Source organism: Barbus barbus, assembly GCF_936440315.1.
Source record: "Barbus barbus genome assembly, chromosome: 4".
Classification (NCBI taxonomy): domain Eukaryota; kingdom Metazoa; phylum Chordata; class Actinopteri; order Cypriniformes; family Cyprinidae; genus Barbus; species Barbus barbus.
In genome coordinates, this window is record NC_136732.1 from 36,476,709 (window position 1) to 36,499,578 (window position 22,870).

The 22,870-nt window shown below is 36.4% G+C and overlaps 1 protein-coding gene across 3 annotated transcripts in view; it reads right to left on the reverse strand.

The window, feature by feature from the left end:
* LOC306868906 (histone deacetylase 5-like) overlaps window positions 1–22,870 on the reverse strand; it is a gene marked incomplete at its 5' end in the record, with an annotated part of 82,017 nt that overhangs the window by 36,511 nt on the left and 22,636 nt on the right. For 2 of the 3 annotated variants that reach the window (XM_079415373.1, XM_079415372.1), the window contains one exon: window positions 18,841–18,991. The exons of the other annotated variant lie outside the window; for it this stretch is intronic. In XM_079415373.1, the coding sequence (XP_079271499.1) occupies window positions 18,841–18,991 (151 nt within the window). Of the gene's footprint in view, window positions 1–18,840; window positions 18,992–22,870 lie in introns of those variants that run through there. 3 annotated transcript variants of the gene reach the window in all.

Genomic DNA, 22,870 nt, shown 5'->3' on the forward strand with positions numbered 1-22,870 from the left:
TTTATGAGTCGGGGCTAAATATAGCCTTCCTCGCACCCTCGGGCCGACTGACTTTGTCAAGTCTTTGACGTCAGAGCTTGGCCAGCCGAGGTCGCCAGGGCTACCTCCCCTGTTACTGACCTGATGAGCTTAGCAAAGATTTCCCTAGACACCTTGTAGTCTTTCCAGGTGAAGAACAGGGTGCTTCCCATATATGAAGTTCAACGGTGTCTGCAACAAATGACTCAAAACATTAGCTAACGAAGCACAAGTGCTAAAATACTGAGATTATGAGTGAATTCCATGTAAAGAAATGCAGAATATACAAGATATAAAAATAATTTTAAAGATGGGTATTGTGAAATAAAACTAAGGCAATATGGGTTTCAGGAGCTGCATGCAAAAACAAACAAGCTGCGTAGTCTGTGGTCACTGTAGTCTGATTCACAATGCAAGTCTAGATGCCTAAACGATACCGTTTCTGCTAGTTGACATCAAACTAACATAATTAAGCTGGTTTATAGGCTTGTTATAATAAGGATTATGAGAGGAATACCAGTAAAATTTTATACTGACTTAAAAGGGCAACATCATGAATACAGATCAACATCTTAATGAAAACCCTAAAATAACGTATACTTGCTGTCAGGTTTTTCCTGCAATTTTGTAGTAAAGGTAATACAGGGAAGACTAGTTACAAAATTTCCATTTGAACATCAATAAAATTATGAATTTACTAAATTAATGGTGTCTTATTAATATGTAGCCCTGTCTTAGAATAAAGGCTTTTTACTTTGCTTACTATGTGAGTGCCTAGATGTGGATTTTTGTATTTTGAAACGAGATTCACTTTGCAATAATACAATTATTTATGGAGCACATCTCTCTTTATGAGCCAGTTCTTTAAATAAATCATTCAAAAAAAGCAATCTCAATCAGTCTAACAAATTTCATGGTCTCCTTGTTGCAAAATGTACATTTATTTTACATCTGTCCATATGCTATTTGGTAAAAAACAACAACAACAAAAAAGAATATGAAATATTTAATGAATATAAAGAGGATGGAATAGTTCCAGAGTGCATGGAAGAAATTGATGGTTTTAAAACACCAGGTAAATAAATAAACAATTCCGGTGAATGAACATATGACTGTACCTATGACTGTGAAACATTCCTTAGACTCTAACTCCTTAGCTCTATTAATACAGAAACTTGGTTACAGCCATTAAATGTTTTGTTAACATGTCTGTTCACAGTCTAGCATGTACGCAGCAGCAGCACAGATCAGTAATCAGTCCAAACACAACATCTATGTGACGTGACAGACTCCCACATCCCTACGGAAAACTCCTTTGAGGTGATAATTAGAGCATAGGGACTATTAAAGACAACCTTCCTATCAACTCCTTCCTGTCCAACAAAAGAAAACGGCAATTCCGTCACAGCTAATGTCTATCATTTTTCAACCTTCTCATCCATTTTAAAATCACCCGCCTCCAAATTGGTAGGTACTCATCAAGGACCTGTTTTTAAGTTTAAAGGAGGAGATGAAAAACACATGAAGGACAAAAAAAGAAAAAGGGGAGGTACTCCGAGACTGGAGTCTTCGAGGAAGTCCTCAGTCTGGAGGTTGGGCAGACTGAGGGGGTTTCCAGGCAATTTCCCTCGGAGAGCTCTTACCAAAGTGGAGACTCGACTGATTGCTGTAGCGCCCACACATAGTGCACATACACAAACTCGCAGACCGATATAAACAGAGTCAAGCTTTCATGATGTGTACTGTAAAAGATCATTTAATAAGCGCTTCTGTCTTGTTTTCGGGTCAAAATAGCTAAACACCCTTAAAATAAGATAAAGTTACTTAAGATGCAAAAGCTGGGATATGAAAATATTTTAAATACTGAAAATTTGCTTCAAGTAACAATTTTATAAGGATGTTTAGGTACATTAAATGTAACATAACATACTAGGGCTGCATAATATTACATTTCTGGATAACACCAATAAGCAGAGAATTAAACATTAAACGACTGATATTAAAATTCTATACTATTTTGTGTAAATAAATTGACTATAAAATCCTAAATCAATTCTAAAGTAAATTTATGCATCACTATATAAGAATGGACAGCATGAAAAATGAATATTTCATTCTTTAGATACATGCTAAATATTTCATTTTAATTCAATTATTTATGCTTTTGAGATTGCATTCGAGTGTTAGATGACAGAAAAGGTCATAAATGTAAAATGAGCATTTACAATTGTGACCCGTTCTGGCGAAATGAGTCGGAAGCCGCACGGGATGATTTTGAACTACACGCAAAAGAAGTGAAAAATGTCACTGTTTTGGTGGAATTTGTGGTTTTCACAAAAATGAGTTCATTAAGCCCTCTTCTAGCGATCCCAATGCTCCAAATAGTAATTAAACATCTAAAATGATCTTTATTTGTATGTTTTCTGAGAGGAGTGCCTTTTTCTCTGCGCACTTCTGGACGGCTACTGCTTCTCACCACAAGTTGTAAGTCTATTGTTGCAAAGCGCAATAGAATATTAAGCTTTGTTAATATTCATATATCGAGTCCAAACCAGTGAAATATGATTTTCAAACCCATGCTGATGATGATCGTGCTGACTGATATTTGCAAAGCATAAGTGCATAAGACGTGCCTTTCCACGAGTGCCCGATCTCCCTTATAAAGTACATTATTGCGAAATATGTGGCGAGATTCACATCATAATCTCTTATGACTGACATGAACGTTTAGTTAATAGTTGGAGGAAAATCTGATGTGTAACATTATATTTGATCCATGCATTACAGTAGGTCTTAATATAGATCTGTCTCAATGTTACATTAAAAGAAAAGACGGAATCACTCGCTGCTCTTGATTAAATACTGTTTATTTGCATCTTTGTTCTTGTTTTTAATAACAAAGATAAAATAAAAATAGCTATATTGTGATTAATAATATAGTAATTATTATTAAGAAACGAATTGGGAGGAAAATATGCAACGTTGCTTGGTGATTCTGCTTTGGAATCTTTAACTCAATTTTTCTCAAAATCAGATCCGCTGCTACTATTGCCTTCAAACGGCTGTAGCTCAGTCATTTTTTATCAGATTCCAACAAGTCATACATGATTTTGAAGATATATATATAAGATTTAATGGAGAATGTGAAAATAAAAATTTGCACATTCCGATTCATTTTGCCAGCACCGGTCACAATTAAATACCCAATAAGTAGAGCTTGTCTGGCAACATTTTTAAAATGATTTGTGCAGACATACACACATCTTTCCATGTATTACAGTTTCTTTGTTTTTTTCCCCCCAAGGTGATGCATAAATGAGGACAATGGTGATCATGTCCCAAGGGAAAGGCATTAAAAAAGCAAAAACCATTTCTGCAGTGGCACTTACCATGTATTAAAAACAAGGTAAGAGCATTGTAACCTGACAGGATGAAAATAGAAGAGTGTGAGAGAGAGAGAGAGAGAGAGAGAGAGAGAGAGAGAGAGAGAGAGAGAGAGAGAGAGAGAGCGAGAGAGAGCGAGAGAGAGAGAGAGAGAGAGAGAGAGAGAGAGAGAGAGAGAGAGAGAGAGAGAGAGAGAGATACCTCCTCATTAAAAATAAAAGAAGGTGTTGCATAAGCTATGGGTGAGGTTGGGTGAGCGAGAGAGAAGAGGACAGGAATGAGAGACGACAAACAGAGTAAAACTGGGTGGTGTTATTTGGATAAAAAGCCAGGCAGGACTAATCAATGGAGCGTCTGGAAGAGGGCCAGAGAATGCTTGAGTAGCCATATATACCTTTCATCAGATTATATCGTACTCCCTGGATTATGCTAATCGCCTGCTGGAAGGACTAGAAATAGCTTCCTCTCACTCCATTGTCACTGGCATTAGGAGCAAGGTGTCAGTGTGTGTGTGTGTGTGTGTGTGTGTTTACCTACACTTGATCTCCTTATGCAGCAGTTAGCTGAAGTTTGTTTATAAGCAGTTGTTAATCACAATTCCCAGTAAATACACAGTAAATGAAGCAAAACCTCTAATAATAAATAATAATATTTATTATTATTTATATATCTGATCTCTTTATTTATTTATTTAGCTGGAACGACCCTGGCCAATTTCCCAAACAAACAAATAAATATATAAATGTTATTATTATAAATAATAATTGATATTGAGTGGAGTTGTTGGGTATCTTTCATGTGATGGAGGATCTGTGTTTAGTTACTATCATTGTAGTTCTTCTATACAGGTGAAAATGTTTTCAATGAGGTTCAAGATGCCTAGTTCCTCTAAACACTTTCCTACACCTACTTCCACAATCACAGCAGACATGCATCTGGAGAGACCCAAACGTGCAATAGTCAGCTTAAGGGAAGTTGTTTATCACACGAAGGAATTCTCTTTAACATTTTGGTCAAAACAAAGTAATCCAAAGAAGAAATCATACTGCCTTTTCCCTTGTCTTTTTCAAGCTATGTATTGAAATAGCTGCCCCATTTCCACCGTAGCAGGGGGTCTTTCTTAGCTTCAAACTCCTTCCCCCTGTCTTCCTAGCTTTCCTCTACACCTTCGCCTCCTCCTCATCCTCCCCGGCCCCTGTCCTCCCCTTCACTCCCAGAAGAGATTAAACACAAGCAGTGAAAGAACACAGTCTGCCTGCGAAAAGCGCAGTTATAAATAGCCCTGGATTAATAATGCTCTGGGGGGGGAGGTGGGGGATGGGGGGGCACGCTGCGCTTTTAAAAGAGCGCAAATCTATTTTAGGACGCTACATTTCCAGGCGGCTCTCTGTGCATCTCTCTCTCGCACACTGCTCGCTCTTTCCCATCTTGCTATAGACGTTGGTGATGAAGGCGGTGTGCAGTTTCTTTACAAAGACGGCCTTTGACCTGGAGACTCTCATGAAAAGCATGCCGATAGCCTGTCAATAATGTGATAAAAACTCCGCCCATGCAGGGATTGTAAGCATAGACGTTACCCTATGTGCTGTGATTTAAACCGGATAATATTCTGACAATGAAGTTGAAACACTGATAACTTCCAGTGAAAAACAGAGTTTAAATTGACATCTAACCGCTGTATCCTCAGGGATACAGCGGTTAGATGTCAATTTAAACTCTGTTTTTCACTGGAAGTTATCAGTGTTTCAACTTCATTGTCAGAATATTATCCCTCATGGCAGCAACAATCTAACACTCTCCTCTCCTCTCCTCTCTCCCGAAGGGCTGTCCTTTTGTTTTCAGAGCGCAGTTGAAAGAGAAACTTACAGCTGACACAATTTGCTGACACCATTTCCTGCTTTCATTCCAGCCCGGGGAGCTTTATTTTAGCAGCAAGTCCAAAGCCCTGTTGTGCAGAGACAAAGAGAGACGATGACAAAGAGGAAAAGATGTACAGAAAAAAAGAGTAGGGATGCTCCAGTGTGTGTGTGTTTATTAATGCCGTCAAAATTAGTGTGGCAATTCATTTTTCCAATATAACAGTTTTAAAAACAATTTGTATTACAATATAAAGTATATTTAAAAACTTTCGTTAGGTGAGATTAGTTGCGATTAATCGCGATTAATTTCTGAAAAAAATGTGCGATTAATTAGTTTTATCGAATTAATTACACGATGTGTTGATTAATTAATCTAAAAAACATAAACAGGATTATTTGATGAAGGATTTTTTCAAATTAGGCATTTTTTTGTAACATTACAAATTTGTTTACGGTCATAAACTGCAAGGATCAATGTATTGCGTCTTGCTAAATAAAAACATGAATTTTGCTAAAAAAGGCAGGGAAAAGTTTTTAAATGTGTATTTTCTATTTACATGTTTTTAAATGTCTAAACATATTCTAATAATAATTCTATATACATATAGGGATTTTTTAGGGATATTTAATATATGTAATTTAACATTTAAATGTAATATTTTATTTTTTATGCATATTATGTATATTATGCGTGCATTTATCTGTGTGTGTGTATGTATGTTTGCATGTATGTATGTATATATATATTTAGAAGACAAAGTGAGGACACTGAGGTAGGACCTCAAGGACAGTCATTAATAAATGTGCCTGCACTTCCCTCTGTTCTGCAGAAGAGTCTTTGTTGGTAAGCTTTGGGACACAACAGTGAATCGTGGGACATGTTTCCCCAGCACAGTAACAAACTAGAGGCTGAGAAGGTGCAGACCTGTGATATATTATAACAGAGACCGTACACACACACACACACACGGCAAAAGCAAGATAAATTTGTACTATAAACCAACAATCTTCAGGACAGAATGGGAAAAAAAGCAAAATGTATTAGAAGTCCATGGTGGTTTGCCTTCAAATAAAAGCTGTCAGTGGAAACCACATGGAAATGAGCAAATAATCGCTGTAAGAAAAAGTTGCAATCAATCAATTAAGATTTTAGTGCAAGGGTGACGTTTTCCGAACTGACAGGACTGATTGCTTTTCCTTTAAATGTGCTTCATTTTTATAAATCGTTTACGGTTTGGTATTGATTTTACAGCTTTTTTGACTGAAACGGGTTTCTGCATCCGCAGCCTCCCTGGAGGAACCATTTATTTTTTGAGCTCTACAGGCGTTTTCTACCATCCCCCTGTTTTAAAGTCTATTTTGCAGAGAGCCCGGCTTACGTCATGGTTATTTTCTTTAGCAATGGTACACCAGCTACACTTCAGAGAAACGAGCGGGAGAGATGGAAAGGCAGAGAGAGAGAGAGAAAAAAGCATGAATATTGCTTTCCAGAAATAGCACACAGCGACGTGCGGTAGGCTGCCGTCAAATCGGTTCTGCATCCTCTCCTTGTTAACGGCACATAGATGAACGAGCACGAGAGAACTCACGAGAGAGAGAGAATCTAATGGAGTCGGTCAGATCCAGCCAATGGTTTGGCGACACTGCCACCAAAACTGTGCATGGGGAGGTGAAAAAAAAGAGGTGCAGGAAAGCTGGGTGATATTTACATCCTATGGAAGAGCTTCTTGGCAGCTTAAACTTGGGGTTTCAAGCTGGTAAGGGAGAGTTACAAATAGCCAGTGTGATTTATGGGCCCCAGGAACCGCCGATGCCTTGGCAGGCCTAAAGGAGGGGTAGATCCCCTCGCTCTGGGAAAACAAAAAAACTGCATTTCTTTGGTGGAAGTCCAAAAAAAAGACAGCTGTAAAAAAGGGAAAGAGAGGGCTTGTGCACCGCATGATATTCGTTCATAACAACTCTTGATCTATAAGACATGCGCACGATGACGCCAATTAAAGTGGATAATGACACTGCTGGAAGTCAACAGTGGTTATCGGCTAATGCATGTCGATTCGTTCACGTCATGCATGCTGAATGGTGCTATTCTCCATTGTAGCAAAGAGAACAGAGCTTCTTTATTTTTATTGTTGGCCTTTTAATCATTTACAGGACAGTTGAGAGACGACAAGAAATGATGGGAAAAGAGGGGCTAACAGTAGTGGGATATCACGCCAATTCGAGCACATGCACTAATCGCTCAATTTTATTCTTACTTGCATGATGACTAGTTTTACTAGTAGACTAAGGCTGCTGTGGTTGACAGATAGGTACCATTAAATAAAAGTTAATTCAATTTTTTTTTAAATAAAAACAAATTATATCAGTCATTTTACATAAGAATTTTAGCTTCACACTTCATATTCAGGATATCTCAAAAAGGATTATTAAATTAATATTGTTATAAAATTACCTATAAAATTACCTTAGATTAATAATAAATCATGACAAAGAACATCTAAAATGTAAAGAAAAAAAATTGTGGAAACTGTGATAAATATTTTTTCAAGATTCTTTGATGAACAGCATTAATTTGAAATAGAAATGTTTTTTAATCTAATTTATTTAAAGTCACTTTTGATCATTTTAATATAAAAGTATTCTTTTTTTTATTAAATACAATAAATAAATAAAACAAACAAACAGACAAACAAAAACATAAATAAAATCAACTGTTTTAAATGCAAAGTGTTACTAAATATAGTAACACTTTATTACTTAACACTTTAAGTAATAAATAACTATGTGAACTAAGTTAAAACTAAGTAAATGAGCAAGTATATTTATAATATATACAATTATATTTTTTATATATATATTTTTTTTATATATATATATATATATATATTATATATATATATATATATATATATATATATATATATATATATATATATATATATATATATAAAAAAATACGATATTTATAATTAAATATCCTTTGCTGGCTATGGATCAATCAATATTGAAAATGTACTTATGCATACATTTTTACAAGTAAATTACCTTTGCTATCTAACGCTCACCTAATATTATGAATTCATAAAAGTTTTTAAAAAGACATTTTAATAACACTTTTTCAAGATTTTTATCCGTCACATACACAATTATACAGAGTATAACCAGCAGTGAAATGTAAGTAACTTAAATGTAATCTTCAGCAAATCTAGTTAGCAAAACGACAGCCATTTACCCGCTTACTGGTATCGGTAGTGGCAGAACTAGTCGACAAATTGGTGCAACCCCAAACGTATGAACTAAAACGGCATCTGATTCCATTGTACTTTGTAGGCATCACATGGCACTAAACTTGGGCCACCAACTCAATTTCCCATCACCCCCTCCTTCCCCATCAGCCCCAAAACAGTGTCCCATTCAACAGTGAAACCTCTCCCAATCATACCGTGAGCTGCGTATGCCCAACCGCCATTCCTTAGGCCTCTAGTTCAAATGGGACAACCTTTCATGAGCAGGAAAAAAAGCAGAGAAGAAGAAGAAGCCACATGCAAAGCATAAACATTCAGACGATGAAATGTCATCGCTAAGTAGCAGGCTGAGTGCTGGCCACTGTTTACAGGTTCTATAAATGCACCAGCATTGACGTCAAATGCTTGCATGAGAGGAATGTTGTTTTCTGGGTAAACTTCAATGTGTGGTGCGGAATTCATCTCACACCGCTTTTTAGAAAGAAGCAAAGAGGGGGTCGCAGGGTTTATTCAAGCAGAAAAAGAGTGTTTTTTCTCCAAAAAAAGACGTGAAATATATATTGAGGTGGTGAAATGTTTTTTTTTATCATTGGTTCATTTTCAAACACTGGTAGCAGGACTTTCACAGCACCAACCCTATTTCCTGAGCATTTTGTGGCTGATGGGAAAAACTCCTCTAGAACCAGAGCCTTCAGAAGTTATCATTTAATTATGACCATTTATATTAAGATTACTAATTTTTAACATTATTCCAGTTCAGTCTCAACAGCAGAGAAACAGGTGGCTCACGAAATGGACCAATGGAATGAACTGCTTCTGGTGGGTGCAAGAATTCACTCGCAACAGCCCGAATTCCCACAGCACTTTTGATTGTTCTTATAAACCCTTTCACAACACTAGCTTTTGGGAGACTGGCAGTTGGGAAAGCCAGAGCAGGAACTAGATCTTTGAATAGGAGCCTCTACTCTACACAGCTCCTGAGGGCTTTGATGGCATGCGCTGTAGAAAGGTTATTCCTTTTCTTATGAAACTATTTCCAGTAAAGGATATTAAAAGATATCAGGAATTTAAAGTCATGGGTCATTTGGCAAGAACAACAAAATGGCATGCATGTCTCTTTGAACAGTCTGAACCATGCTTTCTGCTATCACTTATTAAGATGAGAAGGGAAATAAAGATGAGGATGTTAGGGACGCACGATATTGGAGTTTTGCGGATATCCGTTATGCCGATATTTTTAATCTAATTTTGGCCGATATAGATGCCGAAACCGATATATTTCATTTTGTTTTGAAACAACAAGTCTCTCCTGTGCAGAAATCATAAGCAAAATATTTTCAATTTTGGTTAGTTTTTAACAAGAACTTATTTATTAGAATTAAATAGAAATAATGAAGGTTTTTTTGACAGTACTTTGAAAATAACTATAAATAAACTACATCAATCGCTGCATTTTTCCCCCCAGAAAGATTTTAAGATTTAACATTTGTAGATCATCAAAACAAAAGAGTTGTAAAAATTCAAGAATGAGCCACACTGCTGACATGATCAAATCACTACCACACCCTGAGCACATGTGAGTTAACCCAGTCCTCATTTCGGCATAATTTTTCATTTAAAGCCATTATCGGCCGATTCCGATATCAGTCCGATAATATCATGCATCGCTAGAGGAGGTACACGAAGAAGTGGCAAGTCATTCTTCACTAGTAGAATATCAAATAAACCATGGCTGGTGCATGAACAAAAGCTTTTGGTGTGTGTCACTATAGAGCCCTGGCATGCGACAAAGAGGAAATGCATATCCACAGACAGGTTAAATAATACAGAGTACCTTTCCTGCAAAATCTTACAGTACAAATGACTGAAAACTAAGAAATCGACACATCAAATGTAGTAATATAGAAATACTGGATGTGGCAGGCCGACACATTCCTACAGCAGCCAAAAATTCAAAACCATTGTTTTATATGAATGTATCCATGTCGCTGCCATTATTGAGCGTCCATCGATGGTTTAAGTGCTATAATCGGGTCCCCGGTGCATCTACCAACCAAGAAAACGTGAAAAAGAACAACCCAAAACATTTTTTTGGTAAGCCTTTCTCTGCAAGCTTGAGAAAAAAAAATAAGCCACTCAGATTTCACTTCCCCCGTGATGTAGAAAGGGGATCTTATTTTAATATTACCACGCCTTAATCCACACGTTTCCACCTACGGCACAGTCACTGTGTTTTTCGCAAGAGTCAACGGTGTACCAGTTCTAATGCCATGGCTATAGTTCGAGCAAAGCATGCTAACCGATCTGTCTTTAGCAGCACAGACGAGTCCCAGCCTCAGAGGAGACAAGAGATCAGTGGATTTATTGATTTATTTACTGTATATTACTGCTGCTGCCCAACAGATCTAATATAAACATGTCATTTATTTCCCAGCTGTTTACCTTCACAGACATAACTGACTGTTTTTGTAACTTGTGTGTGTTTTTAGCATGTGTATTTGACAGTTTAAGCACTATAAGACTTAGTTTAGTACTTCTATGCCATGTGTCAGTCACTTTCTGTGCATGTGCTACAGATGTGTGCACTCAGAAAGCCTATAGGCTATCAGAAGTTTAAACGGTTTAAAATGCATGATTTCAGTGCAATAGACATGATAATCAAAACCAAAAAGATGTTTTTATCAGAGTATCTGAGGTACGAGCTGTAAAGAGAGCCCTATTCTGGAAAAGGGGCAGGGAGCAGCAGCTCATTTGCATTTAAAGAGACATGCACAAAAACAGCATGTTTCTGCTTCCACTGAAAACAGACATTTTCAAAACAATATAATAAATGATCTGTAGGTATTTTGAGCTGAAACTTCTCAGACACATTCTGGAGACTTATATTACATATTGTAAAAAGAGGCATAATAGGTCTATTTTTTTTTAAGTAAGAAACATGATTAAATTTGTTTTTTATAATAAATGTACTTCTGTTGTTTGACAGCTTAATTAAACCATAAGCCACATACAATATACTTTCTAATTGTTCTGTTTGCACAGCATCTTTATTGAATATTTAAAATTTCATTAGCTGTTGACTTAATATCTACAATAATACGGCTGTCTACAATAATATCTTGCCTCCAGAAATATCCCTGAGCACCATAATAGGACTATCCTATACTAAAACCCAATAATAGACGATAGTCAAATGAGACCAATGAGATATTATTAGCTCATGTGTAGGGTACAAACAGAACAGCTTGGAGTATATACAGTACATCTTCTATTTTCACTCGGCTGCACAAATGTTCTCAGTCTAAACTGAAGGTCTCCAATGTCCGCTATGATCTCCTGATGATGAACTACTGCTAGAATACATTTTAATATTCATTGTTTTCCATTATATTTTTGTGATTTTTGCGTCATCCTCCTATTGTTGTCAATGATGAGGCACTTTTGTAACCTGTCAAATGAACACCTACACAAATGCAACATCGATAACTGCAAGACAAGAAAGAGCAACAGATAAACAACTGATCATTTGAATCATCCACTGAATCAATGTCTGAATCACTGATTGACTGACTCACGTTTGTTTCATTTCGATCGTCTGTCAGCCATGACATCAAGTGCACTGCAGTTTGAGAATAGACCTCAAAGTAGGTGCTGAAAGGCTATAAAGTGGGTGGGGCTGATGCATTCCCAAAGTGCCCTATAAAAACTCCAGTTGCCATTCAAGACATGGGGGTGCCACCATAGGCCTGTAAACAGCCACGACATGTCTGGTGCTTATTTTAGCACGAGGCATCACTGGGGAGACATAGTTGACTAGCTGTAGTGGGAACGATATGGCTAAATTTAGAGGAGATCTTAATTTGGGTGACTAAGAAGTAAGCAAACTTGGTGTGCAAATGATTGTTCAAAAAAGCTCTTAAGTTTACCTTAAACTTGTGCTTACAAAGTCAGAATTCACCCTATTTATTATTTATGCATTATTCGTTCTAAAAAAAAAAAAAAAAAGTAATTCTGAAATGATTTTCCTTGTCCTCAACCCATCTTAATTTTTAGCTCCTCCACTCCAACCACGTGGCTCCATTCTGAAGCACAAATGAAGCGTTAGTAAGAACGTGTTAAAAACTACATACCAATAATGTTTTCCAGTAATAGCGTTTTTTATTTATGTGGCTACATTATAGCTGCATCATTGGCAGCTTTTTGCAAAAAATGAACAAATGATAAAATAATAATACCAAATCTAAGGCCCCACCCCTTCACCCCAAAAAAAATTTCTAGCAAATTTAAAGAACATTACTACACATAAGAATGCATCATTCTTATGTGGTGGGGCGGTTGAAAAAATATACAACAATCAGTTTATTTTTCACAACAAATTTGTGGCAAGCCAACAACCTACAACAGGCAAAAATTCAACACTACTGTTTTCAATGGTGCCCAGGTAGAAATTTAAAGGGTGCACACAATTCTTTCATGCCACTTAATATAATATTCCATAATAAACATAATAATATTCCATCAAATGCAAACAAACCTTCAAAAAAAATTAAAAATTAAATAATAAAGTAATAATAATGTCTTTGTGGTTTGACTGCTTAAATTAACATAGGCTACATTAAAATAAAATGCATACTAAACATCATACTTTTGAATTTTTCAGTTTGCACAGCTGTAATGTCTCATTATTGAAGATTTCCATCCTCATTCAATGTTCGCCCCTTCAGTGTTCCCTAACTCTTAACTCATGACACCTAAAAATCGCACGGTTTGTTGAGAAACCATTTTCTAGCAAGTTTGAAAAAAAAGAAAAAAAAAGAAGAAAAAAAAAGGTATTACTAAAAACGAAACTACTGGCCCAACTTGTAAGCCAGCAGAAAACAAACACAGGTAAAATAAATGTTTAATATCCAAGAAATACAACAGATTACAGAGGTGGGACAGTAAATCGATATGGCGATATATCGCAATTCTTCTCGATAATCGATATCTGGCGCCAAATATCAATATTTTAATTAATATAATAAGGTGCTCTAAATAGATTTCCCTGTTCACAGCGTCTAAAAAAGCGTGGAAATCGCAGCTGCGCCATTTCCAGCTTCTATCCAAAAGCGCTCTGAGCAACCATGATCCCCGTTCTCTATGAAGATGGGGAAGCACGAGGAACCGAATGATAATCAGATTTCCAACCACTGTATTAGCTTTACTGCTTTATATATGTTTATGGAGATGAAAACTAGCTGCCCCAGAACAGCTATTAGCGTGGACCATAGGCACGGATCACGTTATTATTGCAGAGCGCATATTCAGTCCGTGAGTAGCCTCTCCGCTAGGATTGCAGGTGTGAGAGAGAGCCCTGCCGGTGCGTCCAGTTTTATGTGAACAACACTGGATGCTCTCCCCCTCGCTCAGATATTATGCAGCGTGAACAGTGGGCACCGACCGGCAGAAACATAATTCTGCACCCATGGCATGGAGGACGAAACAAAACCATGTCAGAGACGTAATGCGGCGCAGAAGTGTGCAGTGTGTGTGCTTGCCGCACGTCTACATTTGAAATAATGAACCTAAGCGCGCAAAAGATGTGAACGGCTATTTTTTCGTGTAGGGCTCCGTTTTTATGACGAGAGGAGTAGAAAGGTTGAGAAAGCACTCCAGGTAAATTTTGAAATGTACCAGGTTTATATTCTATCAATCTATCTTTTTTGTTGGTTTTTTTCTGTTTGATAAGCAGTTAAATCTGTTTGTTTACACACAGAGAAAAAGAAAACTGTAAGCTTTTAATAAGTCCAAGAATAAAATGATTAATTTAGCCTACTCAACATGTTAAAATTGATTTACAGAACTTTACAGGCGCCCGGGGAGCAGTTGGGGGTTCGATGCCTTACTCAAGGGCACCTCAGTCGTGGTATTGAGGATGGAGAGAGCGCTGGACATTCACTCCCCCCCACCTACAATCCCTGCTGGCCCCAGACTCGAACCCGCAACCTTTGGATTACGAGTCCGGCTCTCTAACCATTAGGCCACGACTTCCCCTTCGAGATATCGTGATGTATCATTATAGGATTTTCTAGAAATATATTGATTAATCGCTGTATCGTTATCGTGAGCCATGTATTGTGATTATATCGTATCGTGAGGTAACCTGTGATTCCCACCCCTATACAGAAGTGCAATGGGTTACTATCATTGTACTTTGTGCTTCACATAGACTTTAACAGTGAGTCAGGGCCTTTTTTTTTTACATGACCATCTATTGGCAACGTTTTCCTGTGCCAAATGACAGCATGGCCTTGCATGACAATTCCAGACTATTTGGCTAAATCCATTAGCTAGTTTTGGCATATAACTCAGATGCCACGTGCATGCCCAACACGCCACCCAGTGATGTACGATGTTTGCATGTCCCGTTTCTCACCAAAAAATATTGACATTGCCGCATTGACAGTTAGGAAATTTGCCAGAGATATTAATGTGTGCTTTATGAGAGTAACATAAATGACATCATATCTAAAGCATCTAAAGAGTGAGCCGGGGGACCACCAGCATCAGGATGTGCCATCTTTATGTCAAAGCCATGCCACTGATTTCTAAATACGCACCCGATTCAATGCACTCATGCAATGTTTCAGCTTCAGTGTTGGCAGTTTCTGTCACTGATTTGAAAGATACTGTTCTTTGCTTTTGTTTGAAGTGATTGACACAATACAAACTGTCATTAAGGTCTACATTTCTGCAACCCAGTTTAAACACAGACCACAGAACAAAGGAGGTTCAATTGTCTGATTTTTTTCCAAATCACAGCCGTTTAATCTTAGCAGGAGTTTTCTTCTTGAGTTAAAGTGTTCTTTTATTCTCTAGGGCTGTTGTACAGTCACATTTTCAGTCAGATAAAAGCTCGGAAAAGCAGCCACCGGTCAGTCATCAAATCTGCAATCCACCTAATCCATAATGATTCAGCATGATGTTGCAAGGCTTTTTCCATTGCATAACGCAGGTATAATTAATTAAAAACCTCCTCGGGGAGTATCGACTTATAATGATTCGATCCCAGTTCAGCAAGTTTAGAAGATCAGCTCAGCTTATCCAGTAAATTCGTCATAACTTGCAAAATCTGCTAAGAAATGTCCCGAACTCATTTGGCCTCTATTTTTGGACCAATATCAGAATATTTGTTTGTAGAGTTTGCAAAGTCAAAAGTGTCTGCTTGAACTAAATCACCAACACATGTAAGACTCCCCCTGGCTGGATATTTCACAGAATGTCCTGCAGCTGCTCCACAGAACAGCAGATATATGTCTAGATGAGCACAATAATTGTGCAAACCCCAACACTACCTATATATTGTGTTGCATAATCAGGACGCATGCTGTACATGATGTGTTACAGCAGATGTGGATGAGTGTCGTGTTTCCTTTGGGACAATTAAACATGTCAGCACTCTATTGTACACTAGTGTTGAAGAGTAAACAGCTATGACACATGCTAAAATGCCTAGCATGTTTTGTTAAAGGAGAAGGTTCTGCTTCTTTAATATCTTTTGTCTAGTCCTAGTATGTATATATATATATATATAATTTTTCTTCATCATACTTTGGAATGAAGCCATCCTGGGAAATTTTGACATGATTCCAACAAAGCACAGAACAAAAACTAGGACTTTTAAAAAAAAACATAATGGTGACTTTACAATTAGGCTAAATTGGTTAACAATAGTTAAAGCTTCATGTTTCATTAACCAACAATGGACAACATTTGTTAACGCTGATGAATATAATATTGTTCATTTTTATAAATAAGAATTATTATTGTTATCTCATGTTTGTTCATAATACAGTAACTGATGTTAATTTATACAACTTTAAAATGCACCTCTACAATATCGTTTGGGGTCAGTAACATTTTCTTTCAAAGAAATAAATACTTTGTTCTGTGGGGATGCATTAAATTGATCCCAAGCGACAGTGCTGATCAGACATTTACATTTACAGTCGCAAAAATATTTAGAATAACTGCTGTTCTTTTGAACTTTCCACACAAAGAATTCTGACAAAAATAAACGATCATGGTTTACACAAAAAATATTAAGCCGCATAACTGTTTTCAACATTTTAAGAATTAATAAGAATTGTTTAGTGAGCACAAAATTGGCATATTGAAGGATCATTTGACACTGAAGACTGGAGTAACGGCTGCTGAAAATACAATTTCGTTATTACAGACAACATAAATTACATAAATATATTCCAATAGAAAATAGTCCTAGTTATTATAATCTTGATAATATTTTACAATAAACGCAGACAAGGTGAACATCAGACTTTAAAAAAAAAATAATAATAATACTGACACCAAAAATTTAAACAGTAGTGCACATGTAGAAATTAACATGAATTAATAAATGCTGAAGTAGTATCATTCATTGTTAGTTCATAACACCTAACGCATTAACTAGTGTAAACAAATGTAAGTGTTACAAAAATAAAATTATCGGTGGGATAAAATGTTGTAAACAGTTCAGGATTTTAAAATTCATATTCCTTGACATCGAGTTTCCTTTAACTTGCATTATCAAGATATTATTCCAATACAACAACAAAAAATCAGTTCAGTCAGTAGGATCTTACAGGAATCTTAAAGAGGATTTTTATTTGATCCTTTAGAATTGGTTCCAAATAGAGCTGGAAATTCCAATGGGAATCATGCACACATTCCTTTAGGATTTTGTGTGATTATGCTCTCAGAGCGCTGGCTACATGATCATGGTACGCTCCGTGAAAAGTTCTGAACAACAGTCTATTTTCACAAGAGGGGTTTGTAAAAGAGAAGTGGAGGACTCTCTTTTTCTCTGTTTCAATATAAAAGTATATGTTTTGTTAAGTTGTCAAGACATATGGCAAAGACAAGGAATACACCAATTAAAATAACTACCAAAGAACAAATTTAGTCTCAAATTCTAAACTCTATTCAAAAACAAAACAACGTGTCAACTCCGTAATACTTCATTAAAAAGAATACCAATACAAATACAATTCTCATTTTCTTGGTTAGAACTGTCAACATTAGATTAAACCAGTACAGCAGTACATTCAGTGTAACTGATGCTCTAAATCAACAGAGAACTGCCTTAATAAATTTAACACTACGAAGGGGTCCCTTTTACAGTTAAGGAGGTGAATGGCTCGAAAATAACAGCGCATCTATCTATTTGAACAGTTGACAGATAAACAGGCCCGGCGCGAGGAAAAGAAGCGGCTGCACACCCACACACTGTTATATAGTCATTCCTCGGTGTTGATTCAAGCGCAGGTGAGAGATGGCCGAACCTCGCAAAGCTCTGACGGGAATGTTGACGTCAATTTTGACAAGTTTACTCTGCCAAAATAAGGCTGAGAGCCTCTCGAACTCTGAGGCACAAAATTATATCATTTAACACATCTTTCAGCATAAAAAAAAAAAACAGTAAGACTTTATTTTACAAGTTCCTTGTTACATATTACACGTACTTACTATAGTAATAACAGTAAATTATGCATAATTACATACAAAAACCCTACAGTAAGTACATGCTGTTGTTTCAAACCTATATGAGTTAATTTCTTATGTTGAACATTAAAAAAGATATTTTGAAGAATGCTGGTAACTAAACAGTCGATGGTCCCTATTGACTTCCATAGTATTTTTCCCCACTATGGAAGTCAAAGGCTACCAGTAACTGTTTAGTTACACACATTCTTCAAAATATCTTCATGTGTGTTCATCTGAAGAACAAAAACTCATACAGAGTTAATGATGACAAAAAATGTTAATTCTTGATGAACCATCCCTTTAAAACCCTTATAAACAAAGACACTGGAAAATCAAGTGCAACCAAAAAACAGTTGAAAGTCATTTGCAGCTAACACAACACATTTGCGTCTACCGGGTTAAACACTTACAAGAGCATTCGAAACCACATGGTTGACCATATCAATTTAACAAACTTAAAAGATTAACTAGCCTAAGAGAATGCAATGAGACAATGTGCAAAAGAGTGACGTTGATCGCTGTACCGCGTAAAGGAAAAGCAGCCACCTTTGTTTAGGGATGCCCAATCCAGGTTTACACCATGACCCTCGTGGTTTTACCCAAACAGAGTTTGACCCAGACAAAACAAAGTCAAAACGTAGCCACAGCACAATTGTTGTTCTATCAACAACCTTTGACTTCAAAGAATCTTGCAAAACTTCAAGCAACGCAAGTACGTTTCTACCTCCCAACCCTCTTTCTCTTTTTCAAAACAATGCGCGTTTCTTCACGCACGCTTGCGTTTGTGTATCTGCTCCTCTTCAACTCACCGGTACTGGGCATGCTGGTGCTTCCGGACTGAGAAAGCAGCTCCACGGGTCGCTCTCTGCTAGACGTGCTGTCTGAGGAGAAGCAGGATTCTGTCTCATAGATCGTCTGCAACATCGCGCACAGTCCCGGTACGGTTGGCTTCAAAAGCATGCCAGTCTCAAAATATTGCCACTCAATTAATGCAAAAACAAATTAACGTGAAAAAGGAGATGTCAACCCACTCTCCATCAAAAAAAGCAAGAGGGGAAAAAAGCAGCGCGTCCTTTATTGAAAGATACATGCATGCAAAAAATCGACATGCCCTTTGCCTGTTAATTCCATGGTCCTAAAACAAAAAAAAATGAAATAAATGCAATCAGAACAGGTATCCGTGAAAAGAAACGCTGCAGACAAATCCTTAAATCGTCCACTCAAACGATCAGCTTTACGGCCGCACAAACGAGTCTATTCATAAACCACATCACCTTCTTGTCTAATTGTCGATGTCAGAAACAAACCGCTAATTCACACTGACAAGTCCAAGTGTGACTTGTATCCAAGACCCCAGTCTGAGTGTCCCTGGATCCTGAAGTCACGCATGTGGTATCGGCAGACTCCGAAAGAGCAACTTCCCCATGACGAAAAGCGACCGGACGAGATGAAAACGACAGAACAGGAGAGACGATCACTGGGAGACTTTTGCCTGCCGGTCCCTCAGTTCCTTCCTTCCCCTCGCCTCTCCATACAAGTCGCTCTCCTGATGAATGGGCTTAAAGTGAACCGTCCGACCGCTCCGTTTAGTATTTTTAGCTTTTATGTAATTGTTCAAAGCCGAATCTCTGCACCCTCACCCGTGGTGCGCGGCGAACGAAAGAGCAGAGGTATGGAGACGTGGAGTTTACAAACAGACTGGAGCTGCTTCAGGCTGCTGGAAATAGCTGCCGACAGGGGAGGGGCGGGACTGTGCTATAAATAGAGTCGGGAGCTGAGAGAGAGAGAGAGAGAGAGAGAGAAAAATGGAAGATGGAAGAGAGGGGATGCTCGATTGTTTATCACGTAAATAAAAGGAGCCAAAAACAATAATAGGAGCCAAACAAGAAGCCAATCAGACAAGACCGTGACAAGACTGGAGGAGTGAGACCAAACTGAGTTTAACTCGATAATACGAGCCAGCAAGAGGGCAAACGAGATGCAAAACAGCACGAGCGCTGCTAAATTTGTGCCAATGCACGCTATAATGAATGGAACTAATTCATGCATCTGAAACACAAGCGTTTAAAGCTTTTGTTTAAATACAGAGGACTGCTTGCTTCTTACACAAGGAATCTGCGTCAGCACTATTGACACAGAGAACACAAGGGTCACCGTTTCACAAGCGCATGTGGGTCAAAAGACTAGGACGACCAATGGAGCATTACCAAACCTGTGACATGCCAAGCGCTGTAAGGACACTCGATTTATCATTCAAATCAACAACAGCAGCTGCGATAAATAAACAGTAAAATAAGTATCGATTAAAACATGGGAATCATTTTTAAACAAATTGTGCTCAAACTTTAAAAAATAAAACGACATTTTTACAACTGAAATATTTCACAAAAATATGTTATAATTATATAATACATTTAATTTATTGGCTTATGTATAAATAAATAAAAAATATTATCCTAAAAATCATAATAAAAAACAATCTTTATATGCATTAGCATATATAACATTAGCATATATAAAATTAGATAAATTGCACTTAAAACTAATTTAAAATAAATATTTAAAACACTTAAAATGTAATACTTACATATGTAATACATTACAATTATCTAATGTAGTGTGCAAAAAGTGAATCAAGGCTTTAAAATACAATTTTTCAAGCTTTATTTCTTTTAATTTTTATACTAAATAAATAAACTGCCTTGAATTAATTACAAAACTAAATTATTTAAACAAAGTATTATGCAGATGTGTGCAAAATGAACAGGGATATTGAATATAAATGCTCACATTTAAAACGTTTTAAATAAAAAAATATTACAAATAAATATTGAAACATAATACATTTTGTATATCATTACCGTATTACCTACTGAAAATGTACAGAAATGCACAAATGCATTAAATTAATTGTTATATTAGAATATATTAAATGTAATATGGGACTACTGTGCTGTTGAAAAGCAATTTTCTAATTGATAATGAAGACCTATACCATTTCAATATTTAAAAAGAGCACAATGATATTTGGAGGTGAATTTAAATCAGTAATGCACTAAATCTTTCTGATGTTAGATGTGTGAGGGCACCATAATGCATCCATTGTGAATTGCACCATTGATTTCATGCCCTATGGGTTGACACATGACAAGGTTATCGGGCATCGATGTTCTGCATCAGTTTAGGGAGCCAATGCCTAATGCATGCTCATCGCATATATTAACCAAGACGGACTGATCTGTTGCACAAGCACAAAGCTCCAGGAAAGATGCGTCAAGACTAAATAAGAGAAAGAATCAAATTTGAGACCGCACAGTTTCACAGTTTTCTTACAATGATGGCTAAACATTTGTTTCATGCAAGCAAAGTTGGTCCCAGACCAATATTAAAGGGTGAGATTTATCCAGAACGCCTAAATTAGACCTCTGACATGTTTTTCTAGGAGCAGTCTGTCACCATGACCACTAGTGTGTTGGAGAGTTAAAATGGATTTGGCTCAAGAGCAGGCAACGATCAAAGAGAACAGATGTGCATGTACCCACACTGTAAAAAATGATCGTGATTTTAACGGTAAAAAACTGTGAAAATGCTACGGTAAAAACCTGTTACATGGTTAACGGAAAGTTCCTGTAAAATTTACAGGGAAAAACCGTAAACTTACGTTCCCAGAATTCCCTGCATTCCATTTCAAATTCTGTTTGAATTTGACGTTTTTTCTTTGAAATAACTGTTTTTTCTTATCAGTTATGTTTATTAGGGTTGTATGTTACATCTAATGTTGTTAAATTAATGTTTATAGCATATTTCATTTTAAGGAGTCTCACCATGATGGTGTTTAGTGCTTGTGTGAATGACACTGTGCACCTTCTATAGATGCTATTGTTTAAAAGTTGCTTGTGATGGACTTTGGCTCATCATGTGACTTGCTCATCATCACCTGCATTTGGTTGATATCAGTGTATTTCAAAAGGAACAAAACAGATTTCAGTACTTTAATAGGTTGGTATATTAAGATTATATCAGTTAAAGAAATTACGGTATTTAACTGTAAATTTAAGTTAAAACCTAAAACGTTGCTACCGTATTTTTACGGTAGAATTCTGGCAACCACAGCTGCCAGTTTTTTACCGTAAATTTTACGAAAAAATTTTTACAGTGCAGCGTCACCTATCATTGCCTGGCCATGGGGTGTGATCTAACAGGGCAAATACAGGTTGTGTGTGTGTGTTTACGCAAAATCAAAGCACACTCAACTTTCAATGTTTTGTCACCCATGGCAGGGCTAACACATAATTTGAACCAAGGCTGAAAATAGAAGCAAGTTTTGCACGGCGTGATTTGCCCAAGAGCGATTGACAGCATGCATGATAAAAAATAAATAAACAAAAATAATAAAAGAAAACAAATGATATAATTTGAATCAAATTTCAAATATTAAATATTCAAACATTTATTTGATAAAACAAAAGTAATATACTATTGTTATAATGAAGTGTGCAAAAATGCATTCAAAAAGGATACAATTTTTATTTTTAATAAAGATTTTTAAGTAAATAAATAATTACAAAATGATTCAAATGTAAAATAAATTGAAAACAAATATATATTTTAATACTATCATTACTGTTATCTAATGTAGTGTGCAAAAATGCCTTTAAAACACATTAAATTTAGATGTTCAAATTAAAAATTTTACCTAAAATATTGTAAAATTAAAAATAAATATTTAAAATTTAATACAAAAAAAATTTTATGTATTAAAAAATTCTCTCTCTCTCTCTCTATATATATATATATATATATATATATATATATATATGTGTGTGTGTGTGTACAGTA